Source organism: Capra hircus, chromosome 16, assembly GCF_001704415.2.
Source record: "Capra hircus breed San Clemente chromosome 16, ASM170441v1, whole genome shotgun sequence".
Lineage (NCBI taxonomy): Eukaryota > Metazoa > Chordata > Mammalia > Artiodactyla > Bovidae > Capra > Capra hircus.
Genome location: NC_030823.1, coordinates 41,708,918 through 41,722,803, shown reverse-complemented (window position 1 = coordinate 41,722,803; position 13,886 = coordinate 41,708,918). Strand labels below are relative to the sequence as shown.

Sequence of the window (13,886 nt, the reverse complement as noted above, 5' to 3'; positions counted from 1 at the left end):
AGGCAGCCATCATGTACAGGCTCCCTTTGGCTTTCTCAGCCGAAGAAGGATGATAATCTGAGCTGCTATGCAGGGGGAGGTCTATGGTGAGAGCGGACAGTGGAGGGAATGGCCAGGGCCCTGAGCTCATCTTCAGTGGACAGAGCAGCCAGCATCTTCTCTGAATGACAGTGGGCCTGTGCGTAGCATTGGGGGTTGGTCTGCCAGTAAATTCTTTGTCATTGAACTGTGAGTTGTTTTAGTGTTTCTGTCCTAGAAAAATAAGCATGTTTAATATGAGTTTTGTTAAAGTTAATATGTTCTTTAAACCACAAGAAACAACACTGTTCGGTTGCAAATAATGTAGAAACTGTGAAATTCTTTTGTAGCTAAACTAAGCTTCAGAATCTTGTTTCCTTTTAGCTGATTCGATGATTAATCCTTTAATGCCCCTTACAGCTCTCCCATAAGTGGAGTAAGAGAACAGACCCTCCATCTCTTCTAGAAAGATTTACTTAACCCCATTCAAAAGTTTTCATTCTCATCACAAGAGCTAGCATTCACTGAGAGCTTATGTTGTGTCAGTCATTGTTAGAGGTTCTTTTTCTGTCTTAATTGATTTAATCCTTTCTTTTATGCCACATACTGTCATAATCCCCATGTTATAGTTGAGATAACTGAAGCACAGAGCAGTTGAAGTCACTCACCAAGGTTATAAAGCTAGGAGGAGGCAGAGGTGGGGTTGAACCCAGGGAAATGTGACTCTAGCATCCAAGATCTCCACAGCTGCACAGGAAACAGTCTCATTCTCTTGCTAACCATAGTCCACTCTCTAAAATACAAAAGGGGTACTTCCTGGTGGTCTAGTGGTAAGACTCCACTTGCACTGCAGGGGAAGTGATGCCTGGTCCAGGAACCTAAGATCCCTCATGCTGTGCGACTTGGCCAGAAAGATAAAAATAAGAAAGGACAACTCCAAAAATGGAATGAGCAAACACAAAACACAGTTCTTTTTTATGTTTAATTGTATAAACATTAGCCTGCATGCCTATATATGATCAATATTGTCTCCTGTATACAAGGACTGTGCCTGATGCCACTGTGTGGTGGTAAGGGGGACACTTAGATGAATCACAGGGGATTATGCCTCTGAAGAGTTTAGGATTATGATAGGAGAAATAAAATGCATATTTATTTTATGTGCAATTTATAAAAATAGTAGTATAACTTATGGAGATATTCAAAAGGTATTCTTGAAGTGCAGTGGGAATAGGAGAAGGGAGAATTATTTCTACTAATGGAAAGAGAATTTCATGTTACATTCTTTGTTGAGGGTGGATGGTTGGATGGAAAAAGAAGGTTGTAGAGCTCCCTGAAGGCTGTAGTGTAAATAAGAAAAGGTGGGTCACTCTTGGCCTTGTACCTGGCACGTAGTCAGCAGTCCCAGTTTTCATATCGTTGTTGCTATTTGATCTGGGCCTTGAAGTACAAGGAAAACAGAGGGACAGAGAAGTGGGAAGGCCTTCTGGGCAGGGCTGCTGTCTGGGCCCACCCTCAGAGTGGAGGAGAGAACAGGCGAAGGGAGCAGTCGATGGAGTCCTCATACTGACTGAAGGACGCAGAGGGGCTGGAGGTCAGTTAGGGTAGGTGGTAGAGGGTCTTGAATGCCTGGAGCTTGGTCAGGTTGCTGTAGAAGGAAAACCAGAGAAGAGCCCATCTCTTCTGGTGTGAGAGGCCTGCAGAGTAAAATACCCAGCATATACTGGGTACTCAAAAGTGCCTAAGTGCTGTTTGATACAGACATGTGCATTTTCCTATAAAAAATCTTTCCCTAATCGAGCTTGGCTCTACTCCTTATTAGATTGCAGTGGAGGTTACGGAATCATTTGTGGACTATATCAAAACCAAGCCGATTGTGTTTGAAGTCTTTGGGCATTATCAGCAGCACCCACTTCACATGCAAGGACAGGAACTTAACAGGTTTGGACCAAATGAACAAAGATTTTTGTTGTGATATTGTTGTTACTGTTACTTGCCAGAAAGGAAGAAATCTTTTGAGGGATTAAGATAGGTAAGTGACAGTTTTATATATTGTTCTACGTTTCCTTTTTAGAAATGTCACCATCTTTCTTCTAAGCCACCCAGTCACTAATTGTAGGAGGAGCAAATTGAGTTTTGCCCAGGGGGCCTTGAGTACCATCTTCTTGTAGGAAGAGGCTTTGAATAGGATAAAGTTGAGGTAATCAAGGTATAACGTGGAAATTGTGTATAATTATTCCTAACCACCTAGAACTGCATGGAGCATAGAGTCACTGTGAAACGTGTGTCTGAGATGAAGACACCAGAATGAGGGAGGAGACCATGATGGGGACTCTGGGATGATGGCAGAGTATCAGTGTTAACAGAAAAATTTTCTTATTCATTAGGCAAGACTTACAAGGGGACTTCTATTAAAATGTCTTAGTCTCAGTTTTACTGTGTGAGAATATATCTGATATCTGATAATGTGCTAGTGTTGAAAGTACAGGTGATCTGCTTCTAAAGGGGATTTAAACGTGCCATTAGTATTAGCACGGGGGTCTTTTTAGTCTTGAAGAACTTTCATCTTCCTTTGCAGTCCATCCCAGCCGTCTCGACGATTCTTCCCTCCACCCATGCCGCTATCCAAGCCAGGTGAGTGCCAGCTGGGTTCTTTATATGCTATACAGCTCTTAGACTACATGACTTTTCAGGTAAAAAGTCATATTCAAATTCCTGCTCAACTTCTGTGCGTACCATGTGTTCCAGTATCTAGCAGGACCTAGAATTGTTGGTGAGAAACTCTAGGGCTCTCTCCACTCCGACACTCTGGTCTTGTTGATGATTTTGATAAACTCCCTGCTCCTCAGTCTCTCTGCTCTGTGTGTAACCCCTTTAACTTCAGTGGCGGGCATTTTTTTGCATGTTACATTTGTTGTGCATGTTCATGTATCTTGTTTTGACTTTTCTCTGTTTATTTTCATCCTTTTTCCTCATTGCCCACTTGCCACATTCCCCCCCACCCCATGCTCATTCTCCACCTCTGTGCACCTTACCTCCATCCTGCCTTCAGACCATGAGAGAAAGATTGAGCTGATCCGATTTCTCATATCTGACTATGTGAATGTGCATGTGTTGGACACATTTTCTGAGCATGCCAACGTGCTTGCCTCCTCCGCCATTGCCACCTTCCAGGATGGGGCTGACCCATCACCGCCTTTTCTCTTTCTGCCAGTTCCCAGCTGCCAGCCCGAGAGGGTGCCTAAACGAGATGGTTAGTAACTAAATTAGCTCTGCCTTAGATGTAGAACCATCCTCAGGGGCCAGTCCCAAAGCCTGGCTGTCTGTGTAGGAACCACTGATGTTTCTGTTTGCTACTTGACCTGAGTGTAGAGTTCACCACATTGTCAAGGTCATGTCACATTTCCTTCAGAGAGATTTTTATGAAGCACCTTCTCTGTTTATGCCGTTTTCACATCATGGGGGGGTGCTCCTTAGGTTTGTTGGTTTGGATTATTTGCAGTGGTATTATTAATTTGAAGGACTTTTTAATAGTAGATGGCTTTTAAAAAAAAATGCTTCAGGTTTTGCTTTCTGACCCTTAGATGCACACCAGTAACCCCTGGTTACCTCCTTGAGTAGCATCATCACCAGCTCACCTGGAATTCAGCTAGGGTGAATAATGCCGACAGGTCATGCATAGTGCTGCAAGAGTCATAAAGCCCCTTTAGATTCATTGCATCAGTGGTTTCGCACAATATCTTTTCAGATAGTAAGCTAATATTATGATCTTCATCTTAGAGGTGAGGAGACAGACTCCCAGCGGTTAAGTGACTCAAGCAGGATTTCAAAGCTAGTTAGTGGTCGAGTGATAATTAGATCCCAGGTCCCCAGACTCTCACACCACTGCTCCCAGATTCAGAGCAGAGAACCCTCTTCAAATAGCCAAGATTTCAGGATTTCTATGTAGTGTTTCAAAATGCCCACCTTGTAGAATCTGACATTCTTGGAAGTACTAGGGTTTTGGTTAATGTATTTCATCAGTACAGATAAGGTCATGGAATTTACATTTGAAGAAAATGGGTAACAGATCATTTACAGAATCCCGTGTCTACAGGTTAGACCCGTGGTTCCCAGACTTGTCCATACACTGGAATCACCAGGGGGGCGTCAAACCTCTTAGAGGACTGAGCCCCATCCCTGGAGATTGTTCTTTAATTGGCCTATGGGATGGCCTGGTCCATCTTTGAGATCCCCAGGTGATGCTCATGTGCAGGAGGTTCAGGAACCACTGGGTTAGGGGACAGGTGCTCCCCACACCGGAGAAGGTAATGCACCCCACTCCAGTACTCTTGCCTGGAAAATCCCATGGATGGAGGAGCCTGGTGGGCTACAGTTCATGGGGTCACTAAGAGTCGGACACAACTGAGCGACTTCACTTTCACTTTTCACTTTCATGCATTGGAGAAGGAAATGGCAACCCACTCCAGTGTTCTTGCCTGGAGAATCCCAGGGACGGGGGAGCTTGGTGGGCTGCCATCTATGGGGTCACACAGAGTTGGACACGACTGAAGCGACTTAGCAGCAGCAGCAGCAGCAGCTCCCCACACACACTATACACAGCAAGACCCTCCCTAGCGTTGGCTCTCCCACGTTGTTATGTGCTCTGCATGCTGCAAATGTGAGAGCCTCTGCTGCTGCTGCTGCTGCTGCTGTCGCTTCAGTCATGTCTGACTCTTAGCAACCCCATGGACTGCAGCCTACCAGGCTCCTCCGTCCATGGGATTTTCCAGGCAAGAGTACTGGAGTGGGGTGCCATTGCCTTCTCCGTGAGAGCCTCAGGAAGGCTTTTTAATGGTTTTGTGAGCACATTTATGCTGCACAAAACCTGTGTTCTCATCATTGGCTATTTTGAGAGGGAGAGAGGGAGAAAGATGCTGACCCTCTATTTTCCTTGTTCCCTGAAGTTAGAGGTGCACATAGAGTTGGTTAAGTGTCTCTGGGTCTCCTGCACTGAAATCTGTCCCCTGATTCTTGCTGCCTTTGCCAAGTGTGTTCTTGAAGACTGACATTAGAGAAACTTGTAGCTTTGCAGAGTAGACTTGGACCACATGTTAACATTTTCCAAAAACTTTTAAAAGTTCCAGCCACCAAGTTAAATACCATGAGCAAAACCAGCCTTGGCCAGAGCATGAGCAAGTATGATCTTCTGGTTTGGTTTGAGATCAGTGAACTGGAGCCTACGGGAGAGTAAGTCCAACTTTCTATATTTTTAAATATGATAATTTTGCAAAATTAAAAAATGTAATTTTGAGTCTCTTTGTCTTCAGGTTCACAAAATGTCACATTCTAGTTTTGAACTGAATTTTAGGGGTGTTTATTCTTTGAATCAGATGTTTGTCAAAGAACTACCCAGTATTACAATTTACTTTTTAAAAACTGTTTTCTCATTTATTTCCTCATAGAACATACTATATCACCCCCAGTTAAGGACTTCTGGCTCCAGTGAAAATAATCAGCATCGGCTTACTCTGAGTTGTGTTAGACTCAGTGGCAAATGTAATCACTGTTTATACTTCTCTCAGAAATGCTTTTGAAAAACACAAAAGAGATCCCTCTCCTGAAACAGAGAGAAGAGGCTATATCAGTTAAAGGATAGGGGATAAATGTAATCTTAACGGTCCTCTGCTTATCATGCTGGGTACCACCATCACAGTTAGCTCCAGGAAACATTTATTGAGTTCCTGCTGTGTGTGAGGTTTGGCTCTATCGATCCTGTAGTAGTCATCAGTAGTGACATTACTTTAAGGAATTTGACTTTCTGTAAACAGATCCATAATGTTATTATAACTTGCATTATGACAGAGAAGTTACAGTAAATGGTTTCCACTGAGTTAATTGCTTTCTGATTCTTAAAAGTCTGAAATTATCTCTTCCTTATCTCCTGACACTTGCCATGGCAGTAATACATTATTTATAGAGTATCTGTTAGACAGGGAGCTGGGATGGAGCCAAAAGGTGTTACTGCCGTTTGAACACTTCAGTCTAGTCAGGATGATGAGACATGGATACGGAGAAAGTTTCACTAAATGCAAATGACTGTGTGATTTTATGTCCACTCCAGATGACGAGAAGGATGTGGGGTCGGAGTTTAGGAAAACAGCAACCACTGAGGGGTAGCACGACCAGGGAGGACTTTGCAGGTGAAGGTGCAGTTAGTTATTAGCACAAGCATCCATCTAACCTCTTTCTTTCATATTTCTTTTTTTACAGGTATATCCCAGCCGTGGTGGACCATACAGCAGGCTTGCCCTGTCAGGGGACATTTTTGCTTCACCAGGTACTAACGAAAGGGCCTAGAAGGGAACACCAAAAAGAGTTAGAATAAGAAATAGCCCTCTGTTTCTCTGCCTTTTTATCTTCATTTGAAGGAAATTTGGAGGTTGGGAGACTTTGCCCTATCCTTTCCTTAAAATTTCTCAAACCTTGGCTTTTGTGTATAAATACATATATTAAAAGAGCCATTTTGAAAGAATTTGTTTAATTCAGTTATTAGAATGCATGCAGCTCCCCTGTGGTTTTATGCCATTTTCACTCTGTGATGTTAAGAAACTCTGCTTTCACAGCTGGAAGGTTTTAATGGAGACAGAGAAGTAAGGTTTCAGTGGACTGAAAATCTAGCCGTGAAATGCGGATCCCTCTTTGGCAAATGGAAAGTAGTTTTAATCAGTGCTCAGAAGTGCTTGTGAACCAGATGGGCTCACTCTGGGATCTACAGTCTGGGCATTTGTTCTTAAAGCTGTATCAGCACCTAGCTCTTCCTCAGTCCCTCACCTGTGTCCCTTGGTTCAGAATAACAGTGTGGACAGCACTTCCCATCTCTCTCAATACTTCCCCTTCTTGCCACCACCACACCAGACATTCCAACAAAGGGCAAACAAGAGGAAATAAGAGATGGCCCCAGCTAAATTGCAGCCCTGCTCTATTACCTAGGGCATCCAGCGGAGGATCACAGTGACCATCATCCATGAGAAGGGGAGTGAGCTCCACTGGAAGGATGTTCGTGAGCTGGTGGTAGGTGAGTACATTTCTTCAGATGAGGACGGAGCCAGGCTTTTTTAGAGATGTGATTGGTCCCTGTTTGGAGAACAGGAAGTATGTGGAAGACTGCACTGGAGAACATGACCATCAGAAGAGACTTTGAGTTCAAAAGTACTCTTGTTTCCCAGCTCCCTTCATAGGTTATGCAACTGCCATTATTTTTCTCAAGGACTATGGGAGTGGTTCTGTGCCAAAGGCCCTGAGAAGGCCCCAGAGAAGCCTCTGCTCCTTCTGCGCTTTTGATCTAGTGAGGAACAGCATGTGTATGTGTCCAGAGCTGTTTGAGGAGTGAGTACCAAATGAGGACAACTGAAACAGACCTGTGCTAGGAGAGCGGACAACAAAAAAGATCCAAGAGGACTGGTTAGCTGGTAGGAGATGCTCTGAGTAGATTAGGGAGAAATTGGAGGGTTTTGTTTGTTTGTTTGTTTTTGCAAGCATTTGGAGTTAGAGTCAGGAATGTCTAATGAGCAAATGGCTAGAAACCTATGGCCAGAGAGGAGAGACAGAATTGAGGTCCTGTGAGAGGAAAAGATTGAACCAACAGCATCAGCTGTAGAATGAGAGGCTAAGGCAGGGGCCTGAACCTGTTTTTAGCAAAGGTGGACCCATTTGGCAGAGGTGAAACCTCAGAATTACATTTTAAAGGTAGAAAATAAAGTACTTGGGATTACTAAGGAAACTAATAATATTGAAATACAGTTGTTAAAATACTAAACAAATTTGTAACATAAGCTCTCTATTGATGTGTTAAATAAGCAGAGGGTCCAATTTGTATCATTTCAAAGTGGTAATGAGTGTCATATAGTTGACACTAGTGTGATATGGAAACACCTGTGGCTTCTGCCTGGGACAAAGGTATAAGTACTGCTCAGTCTACTGTGGTTTGTGCCTTCCCGTTGTAATAGAAGGAAAAACCAGTTTCAGTTAGAGGCTCCTGAAAATAAAGTTGTTACAGTTTAGTCCTTCTGAATTTTATGCATAAACCTCTTGGGTACCTGCAAACCAAATTAGGGACCTCTGGAAGGATGGTTATATACTCTGTCCTATCCAGGACAGTGATTTTCAAGCTTTTCAAAATTAATTTTTACACACAAAAAAAGAGAGATGCTTTCTGACCAGAATGGGTGGTGAGCAGAGGCAGCAGTTATTAAGGCTTTTCTGTAACCCTGTAGCTTATTATTTTTTTAAAACAAGCATGAGATATGGCAGGTGCTTTCCTGAATGCTCTAAAAATGTTAGTTCACATAATATAACATAGCATATAATATGATCATAAAAATCTTTAAAGGGCGGACTTGTTTTTCCCACTTGGCAGGTGAGGAAAGTGAGGCTCAAAGAGGTTGAGCATATGCCCAGGCCTCACAGTTATTGTCGGAGCTGAGATTTGAACCCAGACACTCCTGCTCCAGAGACTGTGTTTTGAAACTCTGTGCACTGCTGCATACCCTAGTCTTAGTATTTGAAAACAGAATTGTAAGATGTTAAACAAGAAAGTGGTATAATGAAGGCAGTGGCTTAAGAACATTATAGAAGGTGAGTGTGGGGTGGATTGACAAGGAGAGACATGAGAGCAGCTGGGAGACCAGTTAAATGACTGTTGCTTGTCTCTGATCAGAAGGGGATGACCTCCCCTGATGCGCAGGGCAGTGATGTTGGAAGTAAAAGTCAAGATGAATATGAGAAGCTCTTTGAACAATGAATAAATGTTCCCATTTAACTGAATGTGGGATGTAAAGGGGAGACAGAATATGGAGAAGAATGGAAGACTGAGAATTCCCACATTAGACTTTGAAACTACAGTTAACCAAATGACTCCTCCGGCACCTGAAATTACACAGAGGTCTCACAGTCTCATTTTGGCTTAATGGATTATTGTTTTATTTTTAAATGTCCCCATGTCCTGGTTTCTCTCTTGTCTCTCTCAGGCCGAATCAGGAATAAGGCTGAGGTAGATGAAGCTGCAGTGGACGCCATCCTCTCCCTCAATATCATCTCTGCCAAGTACCTGAAGTCGTCCCACAACGCTAGCAGGTGGGCCACTAGGGCGAGTGATGAGTCAGCCCTGGGGGTTGATTGCTTCACCATTAGATTCTTCATTCATTAATGACTCCCCACCTTCTCACTTAAACTCCCTATTTCCTTCTCTGCCTACCCTGTTCTTCAGAAATAAATAACATAAATCATTGGAGATACTCATATATTATGTTACTCCCAGAGAACAAAAATATTCTTTCCTTTGGGGAGTTTGAACATTGTAGCACAATGTTAGAGAAAAAGCTGTAGCTGTAGTACAATGATAGAAAAAAGTAGAAGAAAACTCAGCATGCCACCCAAGGGTTTACATGTAGATTAACTGTGGCTAAGACTATGTCTTCCTATGAAGTGATTGCTGGAGAAAGACCTCTCAGCCTTGGGTGTCATGGAAACCTGCTCTCCAAGGTGTAGTGAGCTCTCTTGTGTTCATCTTTGCTGCTGCCAGTGTTGGCTCAAGGAATTTCACTAGTTCACTTATGCATTAAAGGCAATAGATTATTATAAACTCTTCTGACCAAGATTGGCTGCTATAGATAATGAATTTTAATTTTAAGCTAGTTTCCCCTCAGAATTCCATTTTTGATCAAATAATGACAATGCATAAAATACATAGCTATTCTGCTTTTCCATATCAGACTATAAATAAATCTGCTGGGGTGCATTTCCCTCCCTGGGGAGGGAGTCCCGTCATTGTGCACAGAGGCTCCATGTCTTTATGAAGTAAGGTCTGGGGGACAGGAGTGGCTGTGTGTTCTAATGTGGGTCAGAACACAACCTTCGAATTATGGGATTTCTCTGTGGTCTGTCTGCTCCTAAAAAGTTGCTCCTATCTGTTGGCAAGCAGGAGAGGATAAATAAGACCAGAACCAGACGCAGAGTTAAAAGTTTGGGCCAGGGTTAATTTCTTTCCATTGCTCCCTTGTGTTTCTGATTTGCATAGGAATGAGGAAAAGGAAGCAGATGTGTGTTTGCTTTTTTGCCTGTCGGAGACACTGGCAGGGACTGTGGGCAGAAAGGGAAGGTGACTGAGAGGGGTATACATATGGGGTGGGGGGTGGGGTGGCAGAAATAAAGCAGGCTGCTCTGATCTCCCTTGGCCTCTTCCTAGGCAAAATCTTGAACAACACCATTCCTGTGAAGTTAGCATTAATCCCACACAGCATTCTCTCTGCTGCCAGACGTTTACAGAAAGTGTTCAGCTGGCATTCATCACATTTTCCTTGCAATTGTGAGAAACATATCTTAACCCTCCCTGTGGTACTCGGTGAAAGATGGTGAAACATGGTGCTTCGCTGATGTACTGGTTGTGCTAAACTTGCCTCCATTAGAGTAACCTTAACCTGTCCTTTGACTCATGCCTGGCAGTGGGTTAGATGTGTAGAAGATGAATTTTATTTTGTTAGAAGCAACTTACCTTGGCTTCTCCTTTGTTCAGCAATTGTCCTGCCCTTTGGAACTCAGAGAAAGTCGTGGAGGTTGGAATCTAGCCTACAAGTAATGGGGGATGAAAAGGCCTTCATTCCAAGAGCACCACAGGGCTCTGCTTGGCATCACCACCACCAGCAGGGACCTGGAGTCAGAATGACTGGCCAGAGACAACCTGGAAACTAACCCCATCACCCTAAAACCCGAGACTGTGAGCCGTGTGGCAGAGCAGTCCTCCTGGGTTTCCTTACCCTGCTGCTGCCCACCCTGGTGCCCCTTCCCAATAAAATATCTTGCTTTGTATTAAAAAAAAAAAGAACCAACTTATCTTTCCCAATAGAAGCTTAGAGTTAATTAATCAAAAAAGTTGCTAAAGTCAAGAATCTTAGAAAAGTACAACTTTACAAAACTGAACCAAGAAGAAATGGAAAATCTTAACAGACCCACCACAAGCATGGAAATTGAAACTGTAATCAGAAATCTTCCAGCAAACGAAAGCCTAGGTCCAGACAGCTTCACAGCTGAATTCTACCAAAAATTTAGAGAAGAGCTAACACCTATCCTACTCAAACTCTTCCAGAAAATTGCAGAGGAAGGTAAACTTCCAAACTTATTCTATGAGGCCACCATCACCCTAATACCAAAACCTGACAAAGATGCCACAAAAAAAGAAAACTACAGGCCAATATCACTGATGAACATAGATGCAAAAATCCTTAACAAAATTCTAGCAACAGAATCCAACAACACATTAAAAAATCATACACCATGACGAAATGGGCTTTATCCCAGGGATGCAAGGATTCTTCAATATCCGCAAATCAATCAATGTAATACACCACATTAACAAATTGAGAAATAAAAGCCATATGATTATCTCAATAGATGCAGAGAAAGCCTTTGACAAAATTCAACATCTGTTTATGATTAAAAAAAAAAACCTCCAGAAAGCAGGAATAGAAGGAACATACCTCAACATAATAAAAGGTATCTATGACAAACCCACAGCAAACATTATCCTCAGTGGTGAAAAATTGAAAGCATTTCCCCTAAAGTCAGGAACAAGACAAGAGTGCCCACTTTCACCATTACTATTCAACATAGTTTTGGAAGTTTTGGCCACAGCAATCAGAGCAGAAAAAGAAATAAAAAGAATCCAAATTGGAAAAGAAGAAGTAAAACTCTCACTGTTTGCAGATGACATGATCCTCTATATAGAAAACCCTAAAGACTCCACCAGAAAATTACTAGAGCTAATCAATGAATATAGTAAAGTTACAGGATATAAAATCAACACACAGAAATCCCTTGCATTCCTATACACGAATAATGAGAAAATAGAAAAAGAAATTAAGGAAACAATTCCATTCACCGTTGCAATGAAAAGAATAAAATACTTAGGAATATATCTACCTAAAGAAACTAAAGACCTATATATAGAAAACTATAAAACACTGGTGAAAGAAATCAAAGAGGACACTAATAGATGGAGAAATATACCATGTTCATGGATCGGAAGAATCAGTATAGTGAAAATGAGTATACTACCCAAAGCAATTTATAGAGTCAGTGCAATCCCTATCAAGCTACCAGCAGTATTTTTCACAGAGCTAGAACAAATAATTTCACAATTTGTATGGAAATACAAAAAACCTCAAATAGCCAAAGCAATCTTGAGAAAGAAGAATGGAACTGGAGGAATCAACCTGCCTGACTTCAGGCTCTAAGGCCACAGTCATCAAGACAGTATGGTACTGGCGCAAAGACAGAAATATAGATCAATGGAACAAAATAGAAAGCCCAGAGATAAATCCTATGGACACCTTATCTTTGACAAAGGAGGCAAGAGTATACAATGGATTAAAGACAATCTCTTTAACAAGTGGTGCTGGGAAAACTGGTCAACCACTTGTAAAAGAATGAACCTAGAACATTTTCTAACACCATACACAAAAATAAACTCAAAATGGATTAAATATCTAAATGTAAGACCAGGAACTATAAAACTCCTAGAGGAGAACATAGGCAAAACACTCTCCAACATACATCACAGCAGAATCCTCTATGACCCACCTCCCAGAATATTGGAAATAAAAGCAAAAATAAACAAATGGGACCTAATTAAACTTAAAAGCTTCTGCACAACAAAGGAAACTATAAGCAAGGTGAAAAGACAGCCTTCACAATGGGAGGAAATGATAGCAAATGAAGCAACTGACAAACAACTGATCTCAAAAATATGCAAGCAACTCCTGCAGCTCAATTCCAGAAAAATAAACGAACCAATCAAAAAATGGGCCAAAGAACTAAATAGACATTTCTCCAAAGAAGACATACAGGTGGCTAACAAACACATGAAAAGATGCTCAACATCACTCATTATCAGAGAAATGCAAATCAAAACCACAGTGAGGTACCATTTCATGCCAGTCAGATTGCAATAAATAAATGCTGGAGAGGGTGTGGAGAAAAGGGAACCCTCTTACACTGTTGGTGGGAATGCAAACTAGTACAGCCACTATCGAGAACAGTGTGGAGATTCCTTCAGTCCAGTTCAGTTCAGTCGCTCAGTCGTGTCCGACCCTTTGAGACCCCATGAATCACAGCACTCCAGGCCTCCCTGTTCATCACCATCTCCCGGAGTTCACTCAGACTCACGTCCATCGAGTCCATGATGCCATCCAGCCATCTCATCCTCAGTCGTCCTCTTCTCCTCCTGCCAATTCCTCCCAGCATCAGAGTCTTTTCCAATGAGTCAACTCTTCGCATGAGGTGGCCAAAGACTGGAGCTTCAGCTTTAGCATCATTCCAAAGAAATCCCAGGGTTGATCTCCTTCAGAATGGACTGGTTGGATCTCCTTGCAGTCCAAGGGACTCTCAAGAGTCTTCTCCAACACCACAGTTCAAAAGCATCAATTCTTCGGCGCTCAGCCTTCTTCACAGTCCAACTCTCACATCCATACATGACCACAGGAGAAACCATAGCCTTGACTAGACGGACCTTAGTCGGCAAAGTAATGTCTCTGCTTTTGAATATACTATCTAGGTTGGTCATAACTTTTCTTCCAAGGAGTAAGCCTCTTTTAATTTCATGGCTGCAGTCACCATCTGCAGTGATTTTGGAGCCCCCCAAAATAAAGTCTGACACTGTTTCCACTGTTTCCCCATCTATTTCCCATGAAGTGATGGGACTGGATGCCATGATCTTCGTTTTCTGAATGTTGAGCTTTAAGCCAACTTTTTCACTCTCCTCTTTCACTTTCATCAAGAGGCTTTTTAGCTCCTCTTCACTTTCTGCTGTAAGGGTGGTGTCATCCGCATATCTG

At 42.4% G+C, this 13,886-nt stretch overlaps 1 protein-coding gene across 7 annotated transcripts in view; it reads left to right on the top strand.

The window, feature by feature from the left end:
- Positions 1-13,886, top strand: part of KIF1B (kinesin family member 1B) — a 153,944-nt gene that overhangs the window by 118,083 nt on the left and 21,975 nt on the right. For all 7 annotated transcript variants that reach the window (XM_018060362.1, XM_018060363.1, XM_018060361.1 and 4 more), the window contains 6 exons: positions 1,841-1,959; positions 2,597-2,652; positions 5,139-5,247; positions 6,271-6,337; positions 6,991-7,075; positions 9,027-9,132. In XM_018060362.1, coding sequence (XP_017915851.1) covers positions 1,841-1,959; positions 2,597-2,652; positions 5,139-5,247; positions 6,271-6,337; positions 6,991-7,075; positions 9,027-9,132 — 542 coding nt within the window. The remainder of the gene's footprint in view (positions 1-1,840; positions 1,960-2,596; positions 2,653-5,138; positions 5,248-6,270; positions 6,338-6,990; positions 7,076-9,026; positions 9,133-13,886) is intronic.